This window comes from Neolamprologus brichardi, chromosome 17, assembly GCF_056152115.1.
Source record: "Neolamprologus brichardi isolate AB-2024 chromosome 17, ASM5615211v1, whole genome shotgun sequence".
In the NCBI taxonomy this organism is placed as follows: Eukaryota; Metazoa; Chordata; class Actinopteri; order Cichliformes; family Cichlidae; genus Neolamprologus; species Neolamprologus brichardi.
Window position 1 is genome coordinate 3,975,642 of NC_142120.1, and position 17,947 is coordinate 3,993,588.

Here is a 17,947-nt window from a genome sequence, read left to right on the forward strand (position 1 = left end):
GGGCCGATGACATCGCTGGAGCATCAGGCGGCTCAAGGGACATCAGCGGAGCGGCAGGTGGCCATGAGGACGTCGCTGGACGGCGAAACACAGCATAGGGGGAGAGATATGGCCTCAAAATGTGGTCATAAATATTTTGTACTTGTAAATCAGGATTTGTATGTGTAAAAAAGATTTGTGCGTGTGTGAAAAAAAGATTTGTGTGTGGACTATTTTTCTTCCTTTCATCTGATTGGTCAATGTCATAATCCAATCAGAGAACAGATGGGTTTGGCTGGGTTTGGGGCGCTTTTTATTTGAACTGCAGGTCTTTGAAGGGAATAAATGCCCTTTTACATGCCAACCCAGCGTTTTCCTTCATCGCCACGAAGGAAAACAGTCTGGGGTCGTCCGAGTTTGGTGATTTTTGTGTCACAGGTCTACGTGTTTAATACAGGAACTTCCACAGCCTTCCAGCAGCGCTGCGGACCGCGGGGGGGGGGGGGGGGGGGGGGGGGCAGTGTTTGGGAAATGACAGTCTTGATTACAAAGCTTTCTTCGTTATGAATTAGCATACATGTTTTTATTCAACATTTGAAGAACTAACAAAAAACCCCAGAAACTCTTGTAGAGGACATAGAGTCAGAGATAGAAACGACAAGGAGCAGGTGCATCTAGTATAGGTAGAGCTGCTGCAAAAACCCACAGAGCCAAGCAGCCAATTTTCTCTGATTGGATTGTTACATTTGTGATTGACATGACATTGACCAATCAGATGAAAGGAAGAAAAATAGGGTCAAAATTCGTACTTGTAACTTGCAGGGGGTTTTTTTTGGCTAAGTCCACACACAATTCTTTTTAAACATACAAATCCTGATTTACAAATACAAAATATTTATGACCACTTTTTGAGCCCATAATACCTCACTGCTCCAGACCTGTAAGCTTCTGCTTTTATAGAGGTGGTCACACTTGCTGATAATCAGTTAATCAAATGCTTTTAATTAGGAGCACACAGTTGCTACACACCCTGCTAATTCCTACAGATTTAGTATGGGTGTATTTAATTTTTCGCACATTGAATCTGCATTGTGGATTAGTTTTTGTCAGATATAAAATGATGCAGTATGTGCTTCAGATGTCGTTCATCTGATGTTGCATTTTATTAATTTTAAGATACATTAAGCACTAGATTATTTTTTGCTGCTCTAATATGTAAAACCATACCATTAAAGAAGGTGTGATTTCTTTTCACCATTACTGTAGCTTTCAGAGTTTCTTGGCATTTGGGTTAATAAACCAAAGCTAAAAAAGCTTTATGACTCAGTAATAAATAGCATCATCATGTATTCATCACCTAAACTGTTTGTGTGGATTGTATCCTGTGGATGTTTCAGCATCTCTGGCTGGTACATGAAGTGAGCAAAGTCTGCTTTGCCCTCCTGGTCAGAGGAGGGCAACTTTTTACAGAATCACTGGAAAAATAAAAACATTATTGTCTCGCCGGCAACTCAGTTCCTTTGGTCTCATTTCTTATGAAGTCAGATGAGTACAATCCTGGATTTGAGCTTTGCAGCAGCTCTGTCATGAAATTCTTCAGCTGTATCGGTTGTTAAAAAGATGAGACACGGGTATTGTTGTCAATTTCCTCATGTGCAGGATTATTGTTTCCATCCTCCTTGTTTGGCTGACCAACATTGTCTGTTCCTCCCATGACCTAAGGAAGGAAAAGTACACGGCAGAATTGAGCGCCCATCATCAGTCTGTTGCTTTTGATACCTTTGCTCTTCAGCACGTACCCCGTCTTTGACACGTTTGAACAGCTGATAAGAAAGAGTGTCTTCTTTCATTAGCATGAGTCTCGGGTCCACCGTCTCCCTCAATCCCCCTGAAATGATAAGTGGAAGAAACAATAAGAAAATGATATCACAGTTCCAATGGCAAAATCTTTTGTTTTTTTCTTACCTGTCAAGAGACTGATGATTATTCCAACAATAATAGCTGTTAAACCTCCAATGACAACAAAATAACGGTAGGATGGAGAGTACCACTGAACCGCATGTCTGGTGGTGAGAGAAATTTGTTTTTTCTCATATGCCCTTTATTTATATTATAGGAAAGCTCGGTCATCCCATCTCACCAGGCAATATTATATTAATTGATCTAACACACACTGAACCACACTTACATGTCATCAGTATTCTGTCCTGGGGTTGTGGTAAAAAGACTTGGTTCTGTTGGCAGTGGGGTAGTCCAGTTGAGACTGCCACCAGAAGTAAAGTTACAACCCTCAGTGTTCAGCGAGAGAGGTCGGGTCATCTCAGGAGGAGAAGGGGATATCAATGCTCCAATGGTCACAGACAGAGCTGCAGCCAAACCTGCCACGAGGCCCCATAGGCCTCCCTGTGGACAAATATAAGGAGCTTCATGAAATATATATTACCTAGACCAATAGTCAAAAATGTTTGTCAGAGTCGAGTGTCACTCAACGCTCAGGCTCATTTTTCAATATTATTTTCAGTTAGACAGGAGAACTATGTAAGCGAAAACGGATGATTTCTGAGTTCATTTATACAGTTCCAAATCACAACAAAACTTGGTTGGAGGCACTTTATATTGTAAGGTAAAGACCCTACAATCCAGAGAGATGGATTATAACTAGATGATGAATAATAACTAATGATTTGTTACAAAGTGGTGTGTAACCACAGAGAGTGGAAAAAGGTGAGTGAAGAAGAAATGCTCAACCAGCAAGCCCCCATCAACGCCGCGCAACCAAGAGACGGCTCAGCACCTGATCCAATCCTAACAATAAGCTCAATAAACTCAATCTCAACAAATTATAAAATCCTGCGAGTTGGTTCCACTGAACAGGGTCAATTGATGGGGTTTTACAGCTATGCAGTAAAAACAAACAAACAAACAAAAATAAATCAAAAAATATGAAGATTATAGTTGGTTTTTAAAGTTATTTGGTAATTGTTATTTTTTTTCATGCCGTTAACATTTTTTAAACATTGAACATTAATAAGGGTGACTTTTTATACTGTAAATACCGTATAAGAAAAAATGCTCCCTGCACTATGTTATACGATGACAGGTTGATGCAATACAGTTGAAACAATGATACAAATGTCGATTCTTTTCTGCTACCAAGGGCTGATTTTGGCCAGATTTTGAGATCCCTGGAGGTAGAAATTTTCAAATGAAAATACCAAAATGAGAATGGACTTACTTTGGAGTTGACAAATGGACAGAGGACACCCAAACTGAACAGACCGAGTAAAGGACCCCCAGTGACCCCACCAATGATGGACGCTGCCTGTTTGAAGAGACCTGCAGCTCAAAAAACACTTTAAAAATGGTCGTATTTACTGAGGTGAAAAATGTACTTATTTACATAACTGACATGCTTTCTAATAAACAACAACAACGTTCCTGGATTTGTTTGCCTGAAAACATTGACAGCTCTGCATTAACAGATCCCTCTACCTGGATCATATGTCCCATGAGTGATGCCAGTCCAGCCATGGCAACGCATACAATTCCAAAAAACACACCTGCAAAAACATCACATCACAAAATGACATTTTTATCAAACACCAGCCACATCCACAAAACAGAGATTAGTTTAATCTAACATAACATGCAGCTTACACTGGGGCAAAAAAAGCATTTAGTCAGCCACCAATTTTGCAAGTTCTCCCACTTAAAAACATGAGAGGACTGTAATTTTCATCATAGATTTTTAAAGAATTTATTTGCAAATTATGGTGGAAAATAAGTATTTGGTCAACAACAAAAGTTCATCTCAATACTTTGTTATATACCCTTTGTTGGCAATGACAGGGGTCAAATGTTTTCTGTAAATCTTAACAAGGTTTTCTCATTTTGTCTCTCATAGTTGAGATATACCTATGATGAAAATTACAGGCCTCTCTTGCACAATTGGTGGCTGACTAAATACTCTTTTGCCCCACTGTATATTATAAACAAACAACAGATAACTTATTATTTACTCAGCCCTTTGGAGATTAAGAGAAGCTTTTTCTCAGACAGTTCAATGCGTGGTTTGATCAGGTCCTCCATGGTCACTGCAGCCATTGCGTTGATTGAAGTAGAAACTGTGCTGAACATGAACAAATGAACCATGTTTACTTTGGAGTAATGGACATTACTGAGACTTTAAATGTGGCACAACTTTAAATGGGACATGCAACATGAATAAAAATATAACAAATTATGTTGTATGAACCTCAGAGAGGCACTATATACTGCAGCAAAAAATAGTCCTGGAAGCCCTTGGTGATCTGCCAAGATATCCATCACCAAATAAGGCAACAGCTGTAAAGAAAAAAAACTTTATTGAAAGATCACAAAAACACTTGAATAAAAACAGTGGCACTGTTGGTACATCCTTCGTTTTCTTTGTTTATGTGTATGTACCTGATCAGGTGATGAAACGTGTCCAGCTTTCCATGGGTCACAGTTCTTATAGAACGAATAAAGACACAGCCCTGAAATCACTGACGATGTCAGGGTGCAAGCTAGGCCTAACACGTTGATGAACAGAGCTCTGAAAAAACACAACACGAAAAAGTGAAGTATGCATACAAAAATCAGTGCAGCATAGCAAACGAGATTATATTTCCTATCACTGTATGCTGATGATGTCATCATTTATCATAGCTATCTTTTCCGAGTTTATGATAAGAACGTGTCATTTGCCAGCAAACCTCACCAATGTAGTGCCTTTGGCTGAATCAGAATTTACATAGATGTGGAAATAGACGTGTCATATATCGTTGTTTTCTTAATTTATTACTATGAGGAACCTTGTACAATGTATTTGCATTAATTCTCTATTAAAACAGTTTAATGGTTATCACTGTGGCCTCACCGCAACAAGATTCTTGGTTTTAGCTTGCTGGTCATCTGTGCCCTGCCTGATTAGTTTGTGTTTTGCAAGCTAAACAGGAAGGAAGGAATACATTCCTTTGAATCACTCACAATCTGGCATGTTTAATGCTCTTGCAGGAGTTGTATCTCTGAACTTGAGGTTGGTAGGTCCCATAAACTGCACTCCAACCAAATGACCCTCCGATGACTAGTGTCCAAAAAGTGTGTCTTCTCAGAGGGTTTATGTCAAAGCTGGGATTACACAATGAAAGGATGATTTAAGTATAAAAGACACACACACCCACACACACACACACATACTCACTCCACAAAGTTAATTCTTCCTCCTTCTTGGGCATCTGACAAGATAGTGGAGATTCCTCCTTTTAAGGTCACACATTTGATTATAACAGACATGTAGCCTGCAAACATTATTCCAATCTAGAAGAAAAATCAGAGATTTGTTTGGTTGGCAGATCTGTATTCTGTAACTATGTTGACAGATTTTGGTCCCAGTTATCAAATTCTTGCTAATTTACATGAATACTGCAAAGAATCAAGACATGACTCAAATGTGGTTGTGGTGTCGATAAAATTAGACTAAAACCTGATTGTAATTTAATTCAGTTTTACTTACATAGCATATGGAATATATTTATATGGTTCCAAATCATAACAAAAGGACATTATACTGTAAGATAAAGACCCTACAATCCAGAGAAAACGCCAGCAATCAAATGGCAGTGTGAACAAAAAACTCCCTTTTAACAGGAAGAAACGTCAACGTCAGGGAGGGGCAGCCATCTACCACAACTATTTGGAGGGCATTTGTGTATTTTTTTCATTTTATTTTCTGCAGAACCCTACCTGAACAACATCTGTCCACACCACAGCTTTCAGGCCACCCTGTAACAAACGCCACAAAACAGGAAAAATCTCTGTCAAAAAGGTTAGGAAGCTGTATTTATGAACAGAATGCATAACGTGGAAATATGTGACCGTATTCTGTAGTAGAACATTTTCAGAAAGCACAAGTGATGGGAATAACGGCGTCACTAACAACGTTACTTTTTTCAGTAACAAGTACATTAATAAGGAAGGGGGGGGGACTGGACAAAGGACAAACTATGGAAAAGTGCCAGAGATTAATAACAACTAATGCATCCACAGACAGCTGTATACCTCTGTTTAATCTGCAGTGGAGCAAAGTGAAAATTTGTCCTGTCTGAAGAATCACATTTTTTGTGAAGACTGTTGAAAAGCTGAAGTCCTAGATTACCCATGAATGAGAAAACATTGTGCTCTGTAAACTACAGCAACTGGTTTCTAAGCTTTCAAATGTTTGCAGACTTTTAGAAAGAACATACAGGTGACGCAACACATTATGCAATCACGGTTTCAACTTTTGACCCTTAGTGATTGCAGGTGAAAACATCAAATTTTAAAAATGGGCACATATTTTTCATGAAACAAAACAAATGATTTGAATTAAATCATCCAAATGAAAACGTCAAGAAATCAGAGGTGATGTTAAATGAGAGATATTTTGTTTTAAATGGTAAATGGGAAGGGGACCTCATGAATTTTAGGAAAATGTAAAAATTCTCATTTAATCTCTGCTGAATGTGAAAGTGGGGGTCTCTTAAGGTTCCTGGCTTAGTGATGCTCGATGAGGTTCGACTGACAATGTGATGCACTGCAGTGTGTGTGTCGTATGTAATAAATGTTTTACTAACCAGTGCACAATACAAAGTACAAATAGTGGCTGTTGAAATAATCCCACCCCACAGGTTCATACCAGTCACTGCAAAAAGAAGGGAAATTCATTAACAGGGAAACACTCTTGTTCAAGATCCCTTCATGAACTTAACTGCTGTGAACTGGAGCTGACATACCTTGGTTCAAAGCCAGAGCTGGAGCATAAATTACAAGTCCAGTGTAGAGCAACTGTGGCAAAGAGTTAGAAAGTCACAACAACATGTCTCTGCTGATACCAACATAGTTTTATGTGCAGAAGTCAAAGCACTACAAAGATTGAACCACTGGCTTCTTACTGCGTTAAAAAAGAAGATCGTCATTCCCAGGAGACGAGTGGCTCTGCTGAAACGCAGCTCCAGATACTTGGCAGAGACCAGACAGAGAAAAGACGCATATTGATAGTGATACATGAAACTTCTCGTTCCCCTCACTCCCTCCAATTCAAAGCTAGTACTTTGTACACTTACTGACAGGTGTAGCCCACACTGTTAGCCTTTGCAGTAATTTCCATAGCTTAGTACTGCAAAATCAACAGTAAAAAACTCTAAAGGATGTTAACCGTGTAGTACTGTAATTTGCATGTAATTGTGGGAAAATTCCATGAGATTACATTATTTTTACGGTAACTCACCGTACTCATGGAAACAGCTGTAAAATACAGCAAATGTAACAATTGGCGATGTTACTGAGATTATACTATTACACCATCCGGATTTCTGTTGTTTTCTACTGTAGATCTAAGAGTAATTACTTAAATCCTCATTCAGAGTGTATTACTATAAAATGCAATTCACTGTGAAAGTAGTATAACATATAAACTACTGTCAATGGAAAATTGTACTTAGTAGTCAGTATAATCTTTTAATGATATAAGTTTGTATATGGTAGAATACTGCATGTAACCATTTGTATTTATTGTCTCACTCTAGGCTGCCCTTGCTAGCAAGAAAATCAGTGTGTTTCTCCTCTCTGATTCTCTACTGAAGAAGTGTTTTAGAATATATCTCTTAACAACTACAATATACAGCATAATTTTCAACTTAAGGAGTAAGTTGCAGCCACACTTAAATTGAATTCCTTGAACTGAATGGAACCTCATATATTAATAAATGTATTTGTTTATTCAAACAATGTGAAACATTATTAATACTATTAATTAATAGTATACTTGTAAGGTTAGTATTGTGATAGAGTCGAGTATATTTTAATTATACTCTTGTAGACATTATGACATTATGCTAGTACAATTATGGTGAACAAAAAGTACATCTAAAAGTTAATTTCAAGAATACTGTTATGTACTAAAATGGGGGCCAATATAGTCCCAAGAAGCATTATTAGTATACGTACTAGGTAAGGTATACTTGGGAAATATAATTGAAGTATACTTATTTGTTGAATGGCCAGCAACAAAAACTAATGGTTACATTTAGAGTAATGTTTAAAAATGACTTCATTTAGCAGGGTGTTCCTTTTTTCTCTTCTTATTCTTTCTTATACTGGACCTTCATTTGTTTTGTATAAGGTGGTACTTTTTAAGACACCTCTGCCTAACTACAGTGAACTAACCTAATAATATGCTCTGGTCGTCATTTTACACAAGTTAAGGTGTCACATCCATGAAACCTACACCACTAACCAGCATCAGTCCTACAACTTCACTCTCAAAATTAATAAATTCTGGGACAAGCAGAAATTGTATTTTTAGCGGTGCATTATGTTGCAGGCCAGACTGCTATTAAATGCACTCTCCTAAAGAAATAATTCCTTTGTAGCACCACTTCGTCTTGGTTCAGAAGAGATGTCCTGGATATACGTGATAATGTAACACGGGTGTTTATGTTTGTTCATGTTTAGCGCGTTGGGTTGTGTTTTTAAAGCGATTGTTACGTTTTTAAAGCTTTTTAATGCGACAGATGCGATAGCCGACACCACACCTTCACCTGACGTACAACGTGACGTATGACGCACACGTCGGGTATTCACTTTCAAAACAACAATGGGGATAGAAAATATTGCTCAAGGTTGTTAATGCTCCTTTCGCTGGTTGCCAACCACCATTAAATAACAAACAAGAAGAAAATATTGATCTGCTTCTCTTAGTTTTGCACGTTTAAGCCGCAAGTCAGACTCAAACAAAGCTGCAAAGCAGGAGAACAACATGGCCATCAACTATTCTGTGCCACAGATCCAGTTCGCTGCAGCACAGAGTGATGATGAGACCGTTAACATGTGCAACTTAGAAGTAGTCAGTAACTGGATGTTCAATCGGGTTAAATGCAAGGTTGATTGGATTATATCTGAAGATCATATGCTATTCGTGATAACTCTGCTAGGCTCCAAATTGCTCATCCATGCGGGAGTATCTCAAAATTAAATGAAACCACTTAACACTTTTTCCCTAAAACGGACTGACATGGGACACATTAAAGTTGGATCTGAACCAGCTAATCAGTCTGAAGGTAAGTGTTTTTTTCACCTATTCGAGAGAAGTCCGAAATGCGTTCTTATTACTGTTTGTTTTGACTTTTAAGCTACCCTACCAGGATATTTTCATTCAAATGCTAAGACAAAATGTCAATATCTATGAATGTGGAGACTCAAAAGACTAGTTAGGTAATAGTTGCCGATGGATTTATGAGACTTGATAGAAACTTGGACGTTTGCAACAGGTGAATTGGTGAGCTACCGAGGTTGCGCCCAAATGCTTAAAGCTGTTAGCTGGTCAGTGTTTTCAGGTGTGCTTGTACTACCTGTACGGTGCGGAGTGCTGACTAAGTCATGTTAACCCATTAAAGCGTCGAGCTCAAATATCTTTTCATTTTTCTGCACTGTTCTCTTGTCGGCACACATTTTCTGTTTATTGAAGCCTTTTGTGAATCATTTTGATCATGTAAAAACTGGGAATTGGTCCCTATTGACAATACTCTTATTTTTTTCTATCTATCTATCTATCTATCTATCTATCTATCTATCCAATTTTTTTGGAACCCTCCAGTCTGTTACAGTATGTTACTGTTAACTGAAATTACGGTCAATTACGACCTGTTAAACAGTAGATGACCGCCTGTTGGGACACGGTGTCCTCTAGGAGAGATGAATATTTTTGGTACTGATGATGCGTGATAACGCTAAGTTACTGGTTAATATATTGCAGTTTATTACCTTGCAGCGGGCTTAGTGACTTACCGTGAATGAACGGTAGTATACCAATTTCTTAATCACAGTATGATGTTACTTTGTTGATGTAATTTATGACATAACGACATAACGGTATCTCACTGGGGTCACTGTCGCCAGTAAGATACCGTAAAAAAGGTGCGTTACCATAATTTGTCCAAGAGTATTATACCACACCAGCAAAAAACGGTATCATCCTGCAGAACGGTAAGCTACCGTAACACGGCGTCACGGTATGACGCTGGCAACAGTGACGCCAGTATGTTACCGTAAAGTGGCGATGAAAAGTCTAACAGTGCAGCCAACAGTTTAAAATATAGCTAAAATAATGTTGAAAACAAAACCACAGTTACCTCATATGTGCTGTTGATGGCCAGTCTGTAGAAAACTGGGAGAAAGATCTCGGATGTGTACACCACTGCTATTACATAGGAAATACTTACATAGCCAAATATGGCTCCGTAGCGATACACCTACGGACAGGTTGAAGAAGATTTATGGAAACAAAAAATAGCAAAACAGTATCATATAAAGAACAACACAGGCGACGGTGTTTCTTCACCGGGTGCCAGAGTCAGGCTGGTGAACCTTTGCCGGAGATCATTTGAAACGCTGATGCTGCTGATACTGAACGAGCTTTGGAGCAACATATGAACAGTGCTGAACTCTGGTGAGTAACACGAAAACTTTAAATACGTTATTTGATTTGTTTGAAATTGAAAGCGGTGTACTCAAAGTAATGCTCGGTTAGCTGACTCCAGCCGTCTTCTAATGCACAGAAATCACAGTTTTACGCATTTTGTAAAAATTTAATTTAAGCTCTGAATAAATGTTTGTGCGCTGAGGAAGCTGAGTGCAGATCCAGGACAGTCCCGACACGTTACCTCGGCTGGGTTGGAGAGCACAGTGATGGATGACATGTAGCTGGCAGTGAGGGACATGGAGACAGCCAGGGCATTGAGTTTTCGGCCCCCAGTTAAAAAGTCCCTGGAGGTTCGTTGTCTCCTGCTTCTCCAGGCGTAATAAAAACCAACAGCAGCAGACAGGAGCAGAACGACAGCAAACACCACATAGTCTGCTGCCACGAGCAAGTGAGCATCCCCGGACATTTTATCAGTCGGAGCAAAACTGAAATGAAGCTAAAGCGTTTATCAGGCAGTGCTTTGTAGATCACTGGGAAGGCGGTGTCATCACCTCCAGGTACTTTATTGAACTGTAAGATAAGTTACTCCAGGCGGTGTGCGCACGGGTCCTTTCAGGTTAAGCTCAAAGTTAATGAATAAAGTTTAGAAGTTAGAGTGAGAACAGAAACACATAAAACTTGCGTTATAGATGTATGTTTTGTAATCTGAGGATAAAACGCATGTACTGAGGCTAAAAGAAGCTTCAGTGCTCTCAGAAGACTAAAAAGATAAGATAAGATAAAACTTTATTAATCCCTCAGGTGGGTTCCTCTGTGAAATTTGGTTTCCAAAAAAGCACAGCACCGACAGAAGTTACAGAGTTACACAATATTTTTTATATATATACACACATATATAAATACAAAGACATATATAGATAAAATATACAAAGGGGATAAATAGAATAAATAGGAATAAAAATAAAAATACAAGTGAATTGCACATTTCAAGTATGGAGTCTATTGCACCGTTGACTATTAACAAAAAGTATTGCACAAAAGGTAATTGCACAGTGAAGTGAAGAGGCACTACAGCTTAGTTGTTCGATGGGTAAGGTTAACAGTGACTCGAATGAGATTAAACAATGCTGCTGTGGGTCCACCAGGAGAGACTGGACAGTATAGATGTAAAACAAACATGCCAGCAGTTTATCTCAGTTAACGAGAGGAGAAGGCATGTGTTTGGCTGCTTCACATAGTGGACATTGAGTTGTTGTGTGGGTCACCAGTAGTCCATGTCTGTTGCTGTAACAGTAGTTCATGTTTAGAGTAAAACATCCAAGCTCACTGACTTGATCGGGGCAACAGTGTGCCTAAACTGTTGCATAATGTTGCTGAGAGATCTTTTACTTTGTGGTAATCTTAGATGAGTAGTTTTATGGACAAAACCCACCAGGTCATTCAGTGTTCCATTAGTGCCAAAATATAACAGATGTTGGTGTACTATAACTGAAGTAATGATGTTAAGTCCTTAAAGTCATATTCTTTTATTGTCATGACTGTATTTGAAGCTATTTTTATGTTTGTATGATACCTGATTTATATGAAATATGGCTGAAGTAAAGTAAACTCTAAAATACTTAGTCATTTGTTTAATAGTAATTTAACATTATATAATTCAAATGTAAAACTATAAATTGTAATTTTAAATGGTTTAAAAGCATGTAGAATAGCATATGTAGGCAAGTATATTTCTCCTTTTTTATCAAGAAGCAAAGACAAAAAGGGGAAAAAAAGAAACAGGGCAGGGTTGGGTGGTTGAATCATCCGTCCCCAACAATGCCAAAACCAAATCTACGCCCTTGGCAGGAATACTATACATGCGTGATTTTTGTCAGAATCTGTTTTTTTAATCACCACAAAAAAATCCACTTTTTCTTATAATCATTATCATAACAACCAATGTGATGAGAGCGGACAGAAAATCTACCTGGGTGCTATTTTTAAATCTTAAATTCTGATATTGATTTTTCTTGTTTGGCTTTTACTTTCCCCACAAAGTCTTACTCAGAAGAGTGACTGTGATGGTCATCATGTTCAACACAAGCACAAGCAGGCAAAACACACGACTTCAGCTCAGCTTCGACAGAGAAGCATCTCCAAAACACCCAGACCTCATAATCAGACAACAAGCTATACGTTTGAAGCCAGGCACAGCCATGCAAATAAGTTATTTTGCCTTCTTGGGTTTCTATTTTAAACACGAATACGACTGTTAGTGACATGAAACCATTTATTGTGAACCCTACCTAACAGAACAGATCACCAAGTGCTCCAAATGTTTGAGTTCAGCTATTTCATAAAAACAAAGATGGCAAACTAAGAAGAAAGAGTGTCACTAGAACAATCAGAGCAGGTCTGTGCACTTCACTTCACACGGCATAACATGTCAACACCAAATCCCTTACAGGTGATGGTAAAGGTCATAGGACACAATTAACTTGATTTTCTTCCTCATTCAGCCCACATGCTCCACGGAGGGGGGAAGCCTGAAACCCATCATTCCCATGAGGATAAAAATGTGTCGTCAGGACAAAGCTGATCAGCTAGAACAACTTTGTATTCATTTATATGCAACCAACAACATAAAATAAGCTGGTTTATGTTTTTCCTTCAGTATTTAATTTAATTTATTTATTTAGGACAGTGCATGTTAATGAACATAAATGTAAAAAAAATTACATGAATGTAAACATACCAGATTATAGCCAAGGGCTAATTTAAATCTGTTGTCCTTAAACATAAAAAATAGACATAATAATTCATAAAAATTCATCATTCATTCATAATAAAGACTCCATCACCAAACTTACATATACACACCATTCTGTTCCCAAATAAAACATTAAAACTATACAACTTATACATGATCACACACTTTCAATGTATGTCACTCATAGATGTACTAATCATTCCAGGATTTTTTTATTTTTATGTTGTTAATACTATACATGCGAGATTGTTGTAACTTAACATTAACTTAACATTATATAATTCACATATAAAACTATGACTTGTAATTTTAAATGGTTTAAAAGCATGTAGAACAGCATATGGCTGGTTATCTAGATCATACTCACAAATTCTTTCTTTAGACAAAGTTACTTAAATTCCAGGTTAATTACAATACATCCATAATTTTGTATAAAGCTTTTACTAAACTTCTACCGGCAAATTTACAAACTAGATTTGAAATTCGAGAAAAGGTTTATAATGTGAGAGGCTCTGGAGAATTCAAATTACCTAGAACTCGAACAACCCGTAAAGGTTTTTGTGTGTCTGTATGTGGTGTGAAAATCTGGAACAGTCTGAGTTTACAATTGAAACAATGCAAAAATATTCATAGATTTAAATTCCTCTACAAACAGTTGGTCTGGTCACAGTATACTCAATGATGGTTTTTAGTGTGCTCTGTAATGTCTGTTCTCTTACCATTGCTGGTATGGATGCCAAGAGAAAAAAAAAAAAGAAAAAAAAAAAGAAGAGTGTGCGTATGTATGTATATATACGTGCATGTGTGTGTAGATGTATATGTATGTGTGTTTGTTACTTGTAATTATTACTGCCTGTTACCTGTGGTAATGCAATTTATAATTTATATATTCTGTATTCAGTTACGAAGGCTCTAATTGTTGTTTGCGAGCTGCCGTTGAGATGCTTGTATGTGTCCGGGGCTGTTGATGGGTCTGTATGCAATGATGGGCATAGCTGCGGGAAGTTTATTGTTTTTTGTTGATGAGTGAGTATAGGGGTGGGATTTAATAAGTTTTCTTCGTCCCACTCCTTTTTCAGGCAATTTTTGTTTTTGTTTTGTGCATTTTATGTTCAATATAGGTATTTGTTGTGCCTGAAAATGAACAAATAAATGAATGAAATGAATGAATATGTAGGCAAGTATATTTCTTCTTTTTTTTTTTTTTTTTTTATCATCAAGAAGCAAAGACGAAAAGGAAAAAAAAGAAACAGGGCAGGGTTCGGTGGTTGAATCATCCGTCCCCACCAATGCCAAAACCAAATCTACGCCCTTGGGCTGCTGGATGTCAGACAGGGATGTGCTCTTTGTTCTGGGATTCGAGTTGTTTCTGCAGATTACGCTGTGTTTGCATTTGGAACACCATGTGTATTTGTTCTGGGCCCTCTGTGATATCTGAAGGTTTGATAATCAGTTATTGCATTTAAGACACACTGCTATGGCCTCCTAAGCGCCTTTATTACACTTGTTTAAGACTCTGCCCCACTTGATATCTTTAGGAAAAGTAAGCAGCATAAACTTTGGACTTTTAGCTGTATTTTAATAAGTTTCACAGTTTTCACAGAGCAAGTCACTTGGGGAGATGTTTCCCAAGTGACTCAACATTTAAGTTGGCTCAATGTTTTGAATGTGGCCTCAACCATGATAGGAGTGCTGCAGACAAATTATCTGATCATACATATGTAATGAAATCAAGGCAGGAGGAAAAAGTCACAGATGTATTGTGGAGTTGGCAAATGGACACAGGATACCCAACACAAACAGACCAAACATAGGACTTCCACTGACCCCACGGATGATGATTCTTGCCTGTGAGAGACATCTGAAGTGAAACCTTAAATGCTTTATATACACATGCACATGTTTAAAAAGTCCAAGTGTTTGGTAGGCCACATTTAAGATTCATGCATTATCATGTTGTAACTTGTATCAGATTCTCACTACCTGAACAAGTAGTCCCATAAGTGATGCCAGGTCAGCTATAGAAACACACAACACTCTGATACCGCAACCTGCAACAACATCGTGTAACAACTGACATTTTAATCATGAAGATTATTAACTGATTCAGCTTAAGCCTCAGTCACATACCAGTGCTCAAAGGACAGAGTTAACCATGTACACCATGTACTGTGAATAGATCAGGTAGGTACTCAGTGCTCTGGAGATGTGAAGCAATTGTCTGTCAGTCAGTGAGACATTTGGCTCGATCAGTTGTGTTGATGATGGATGAGACTGTGCTGAGTTTAATAAAAGTTATTAAAATGTCTGCAAATCATGTACTTAACATTTGACAATTATCATCATCGTTTATTTATCAGTTATCATTTAAGTGATGGAAACAGCTGTGAAACAAGCTGCGTTAAGTAAACTACACTGTAAAATGTAATATTGTGTTTAATCAAAAATATTAAATAGGCTGAACTCAGTTTTTTATCAATTTGTTATCAGAACTCGATTTAAATAAGTTACCAGTACTTTTTATGCAAAAATGCTGATAAACTCAATTTATTTGAGTTGTCTTAACTTAGAAAAACTAAATAAGCTGGAAGTTTTGTTTCTCAGTGCTGAAGGATGAAAGATGTGTTTTGAAAATGCCACGTGACTACCGTCCTCCTCCCTCTTGGATCAGTCCGCATGTTCATGGTGCCACCATTTGTTATGGAAGATGTTGAGCAAACCTTGAAAAGCGTCAACTCAACATATTATTGTTTTCATTGCTGTGAATCTTTACCTGATACATTGAGTTGGTGAGTAAATGTTTACTCTTATTCAAACTGATTTTGTGGCTTCTCTTAGTTTAGCACCAGGTTTATAATCTTGCTAGCTAGTTAGTGTTAGCCTAGCGTTGCTGCTGCCGCTGGGCTCATGTTACTTAAAAATGAACACCACAGCCTTATAAACCTTACATAAAACTATGTCTGTGAAATTTTCTGTTGATTGTTTGAAATAAAAAAGTGAGATAAGAGCCCAGACTAAATTCTTCGGGAGGTGCAGCCGTTAGGGGTGGGGTATGATCGATCGATCCATCGATCGATCGATCGATCCATCGATCGATCGATCGATCCATCGATCGATCGATCGATCCATCGATCGATCGATCGATCCATCTATCGATCGATCGATCGATCCATCTATCGATCGATCGATCGATCCATCTATCGATCGATCGATCCATCCATCGATCGATCGATCGATCCATCTATCGATCGATCGATCGATCCATCTATCGATCGATCGATCGATCCATCCATCGATCGATCGATCGATCCATCCATCGATCGATCGATCGATCCATCTATCGATCGATCGATCGATCCATCTATCGATCGATCGATCGATCCATCTATCGATCGATCGATCGATCCATCTATCGATCGATCGATCGATCCATCTATCGATCGATCGATCGATAGATGGATCGATCGATAGATGGATCGATCCATCGATCGATCGAAAATACCCCACCCCTAACATTAATCATCTTGGCTACGTAGCTTAATCTTAAAACAAAATAAACTTTTAAGATATTTTCAGGCGACAATGTAGCTGTGTAAAGTTCAAATATCTGCTCAATTTATCAAGAAATCACATATTTGCAAAACTGCTCCAACATTTCAGAGACGTCCATTTTTTTCATCCTTTGTGGCAGCTTTTGAACATCTATGGCATCTATTAATGTCAAACCTAGCCTTTATTTAACAACATAAGCAAATTCTATGTTACAATAATTGCACAGCCATTAAGGATCAAATCAGTTTCTAAAAAATGTTCTGTTTTTTCTCCCTCTGCTTGCTTCTTACTGTCTTTGAGGCTCGGGACCAGCACTCCTGTTGTTGGACAGAAAGACATCAACTCAGTGGTAAGTATTTTGGTTTTCCAATATATTAGCAACTGTCAGTGACATTTATATTAATCAGGCTGAACTTTAATCATACTTTAGATCAGCCTGTTTTACTTATTGTTTTATTTGTGCTTTGGTTTGGGGAAGTTGTTTCTGTACTGATCTTTTTCTGTCTTCTGTTATTAGACTTGAGATATGACTGCACTATGCTGTTGCTGTTGACTCTAGTTAATTCTACAAGACATGCTGTGTAAGTAAACAAACAACAACAGTTTGGTCTGCATTTCTTGAAAGATCACATCCCCCCAAACTTAGTTTAGAGGGTCTACACTGTAAATAGTGAAGTCTGCAAGTTTTCTAACAGCAAAATTTGTTTTGTGCCCAAATCATTTTGCACATCATCAGAATGAAAGTTATTGGCCATGTTTGCATAGCCCTTTTTAAAATGCTGCTTTCATGACATTATTGTGTGTTGGGTGGTGGTCACGGCTATCTAGACTGACAAGTGGGGCATTGAATGTCACCTCTCCGGTGGGGAGGGGGCCTGAGATTGTCTAAATTGGAGTCTGTTTTATACCAAATGCAGAAAAAAATGTTTTAAGAAAGCAATTAAGTTCATGTTCCAAAAAATATGATTGTTTGCTTGCAGGACAACAGGAGAGATGAGTCCTCCATCACAGATGGTGTGGTCAGTGAAGATGGTTGCCTGCAGGTTCCAGCTCATTGCATCTCCAATCCACATCCACTGCCACTGTACTTAAGGGAAGTTAAAGACTTTCTTCTGCACCTACATTTGGATCACCTCGATCCTTGACAGTCATTCAGGCAGTAATGCCTGGACTGGAAACAAGCC

General features: G+C 38.1%; 1 protein-coding gene across 2 annotated transcripts; it reads right to left on the bottom strand.

Moving 5' to 3' along the window:
- Positions 1 to 548: 548 nt before the first annotated feature.
- Positions 549 to 11,024, bottom strand: LOC148097852 (sodium-coupled monocarboxylate transporter 1-like). Of its 2 annotated transcripts, none has more exons than XM_087830409.1 (17): positions 10,701 to 11,024; positions 10,260 to 10,289; positions 6,933 to 6,998; positions 6,774 to 6,825; positions 6,615 to 6,682; positions 5,746 to 5,784; positions 5,204 to 5,319; positions 4,990 to 5,130; positions 4,426 to 4,555; positions 4,235 to 4,323; positions 3,999 to 4,108; positions 3,472 to 3,539; positions 3,215 to 3,301; positions 2,168 to 2,382; positions 1,945 to 2,042; positions 1,779 to 1,867; positions 549 to 1,696 (listed from the first exon to the last, which is right to left on the bottom strand). In XM_087830409.1, the coding sequence occupies exons 1-17, from the start codon at positions 10,923 to 10,925 to the stop codon at positions 1,592 to 1,594; spliced, it is 1,728 nt and encodes a 575-aa protein (XP_087686535.1). In that variant the 5' UTR covers positions 10,926 to 11,024; the 3' UTR covers positions 549 to 1,591. The 2 variants fall into 2 exon arrangements, with proteins under 2 accessions (XP_087686535.1, XP_087686534.1); XM_087830408.1 differs by having other exon boundaries at positions 550 to 1,696; positions 10,170 to 10,289.
- Between the last annotated feature and the right edge of the window lie 6,923 nt (positions 11,025 to 17,947).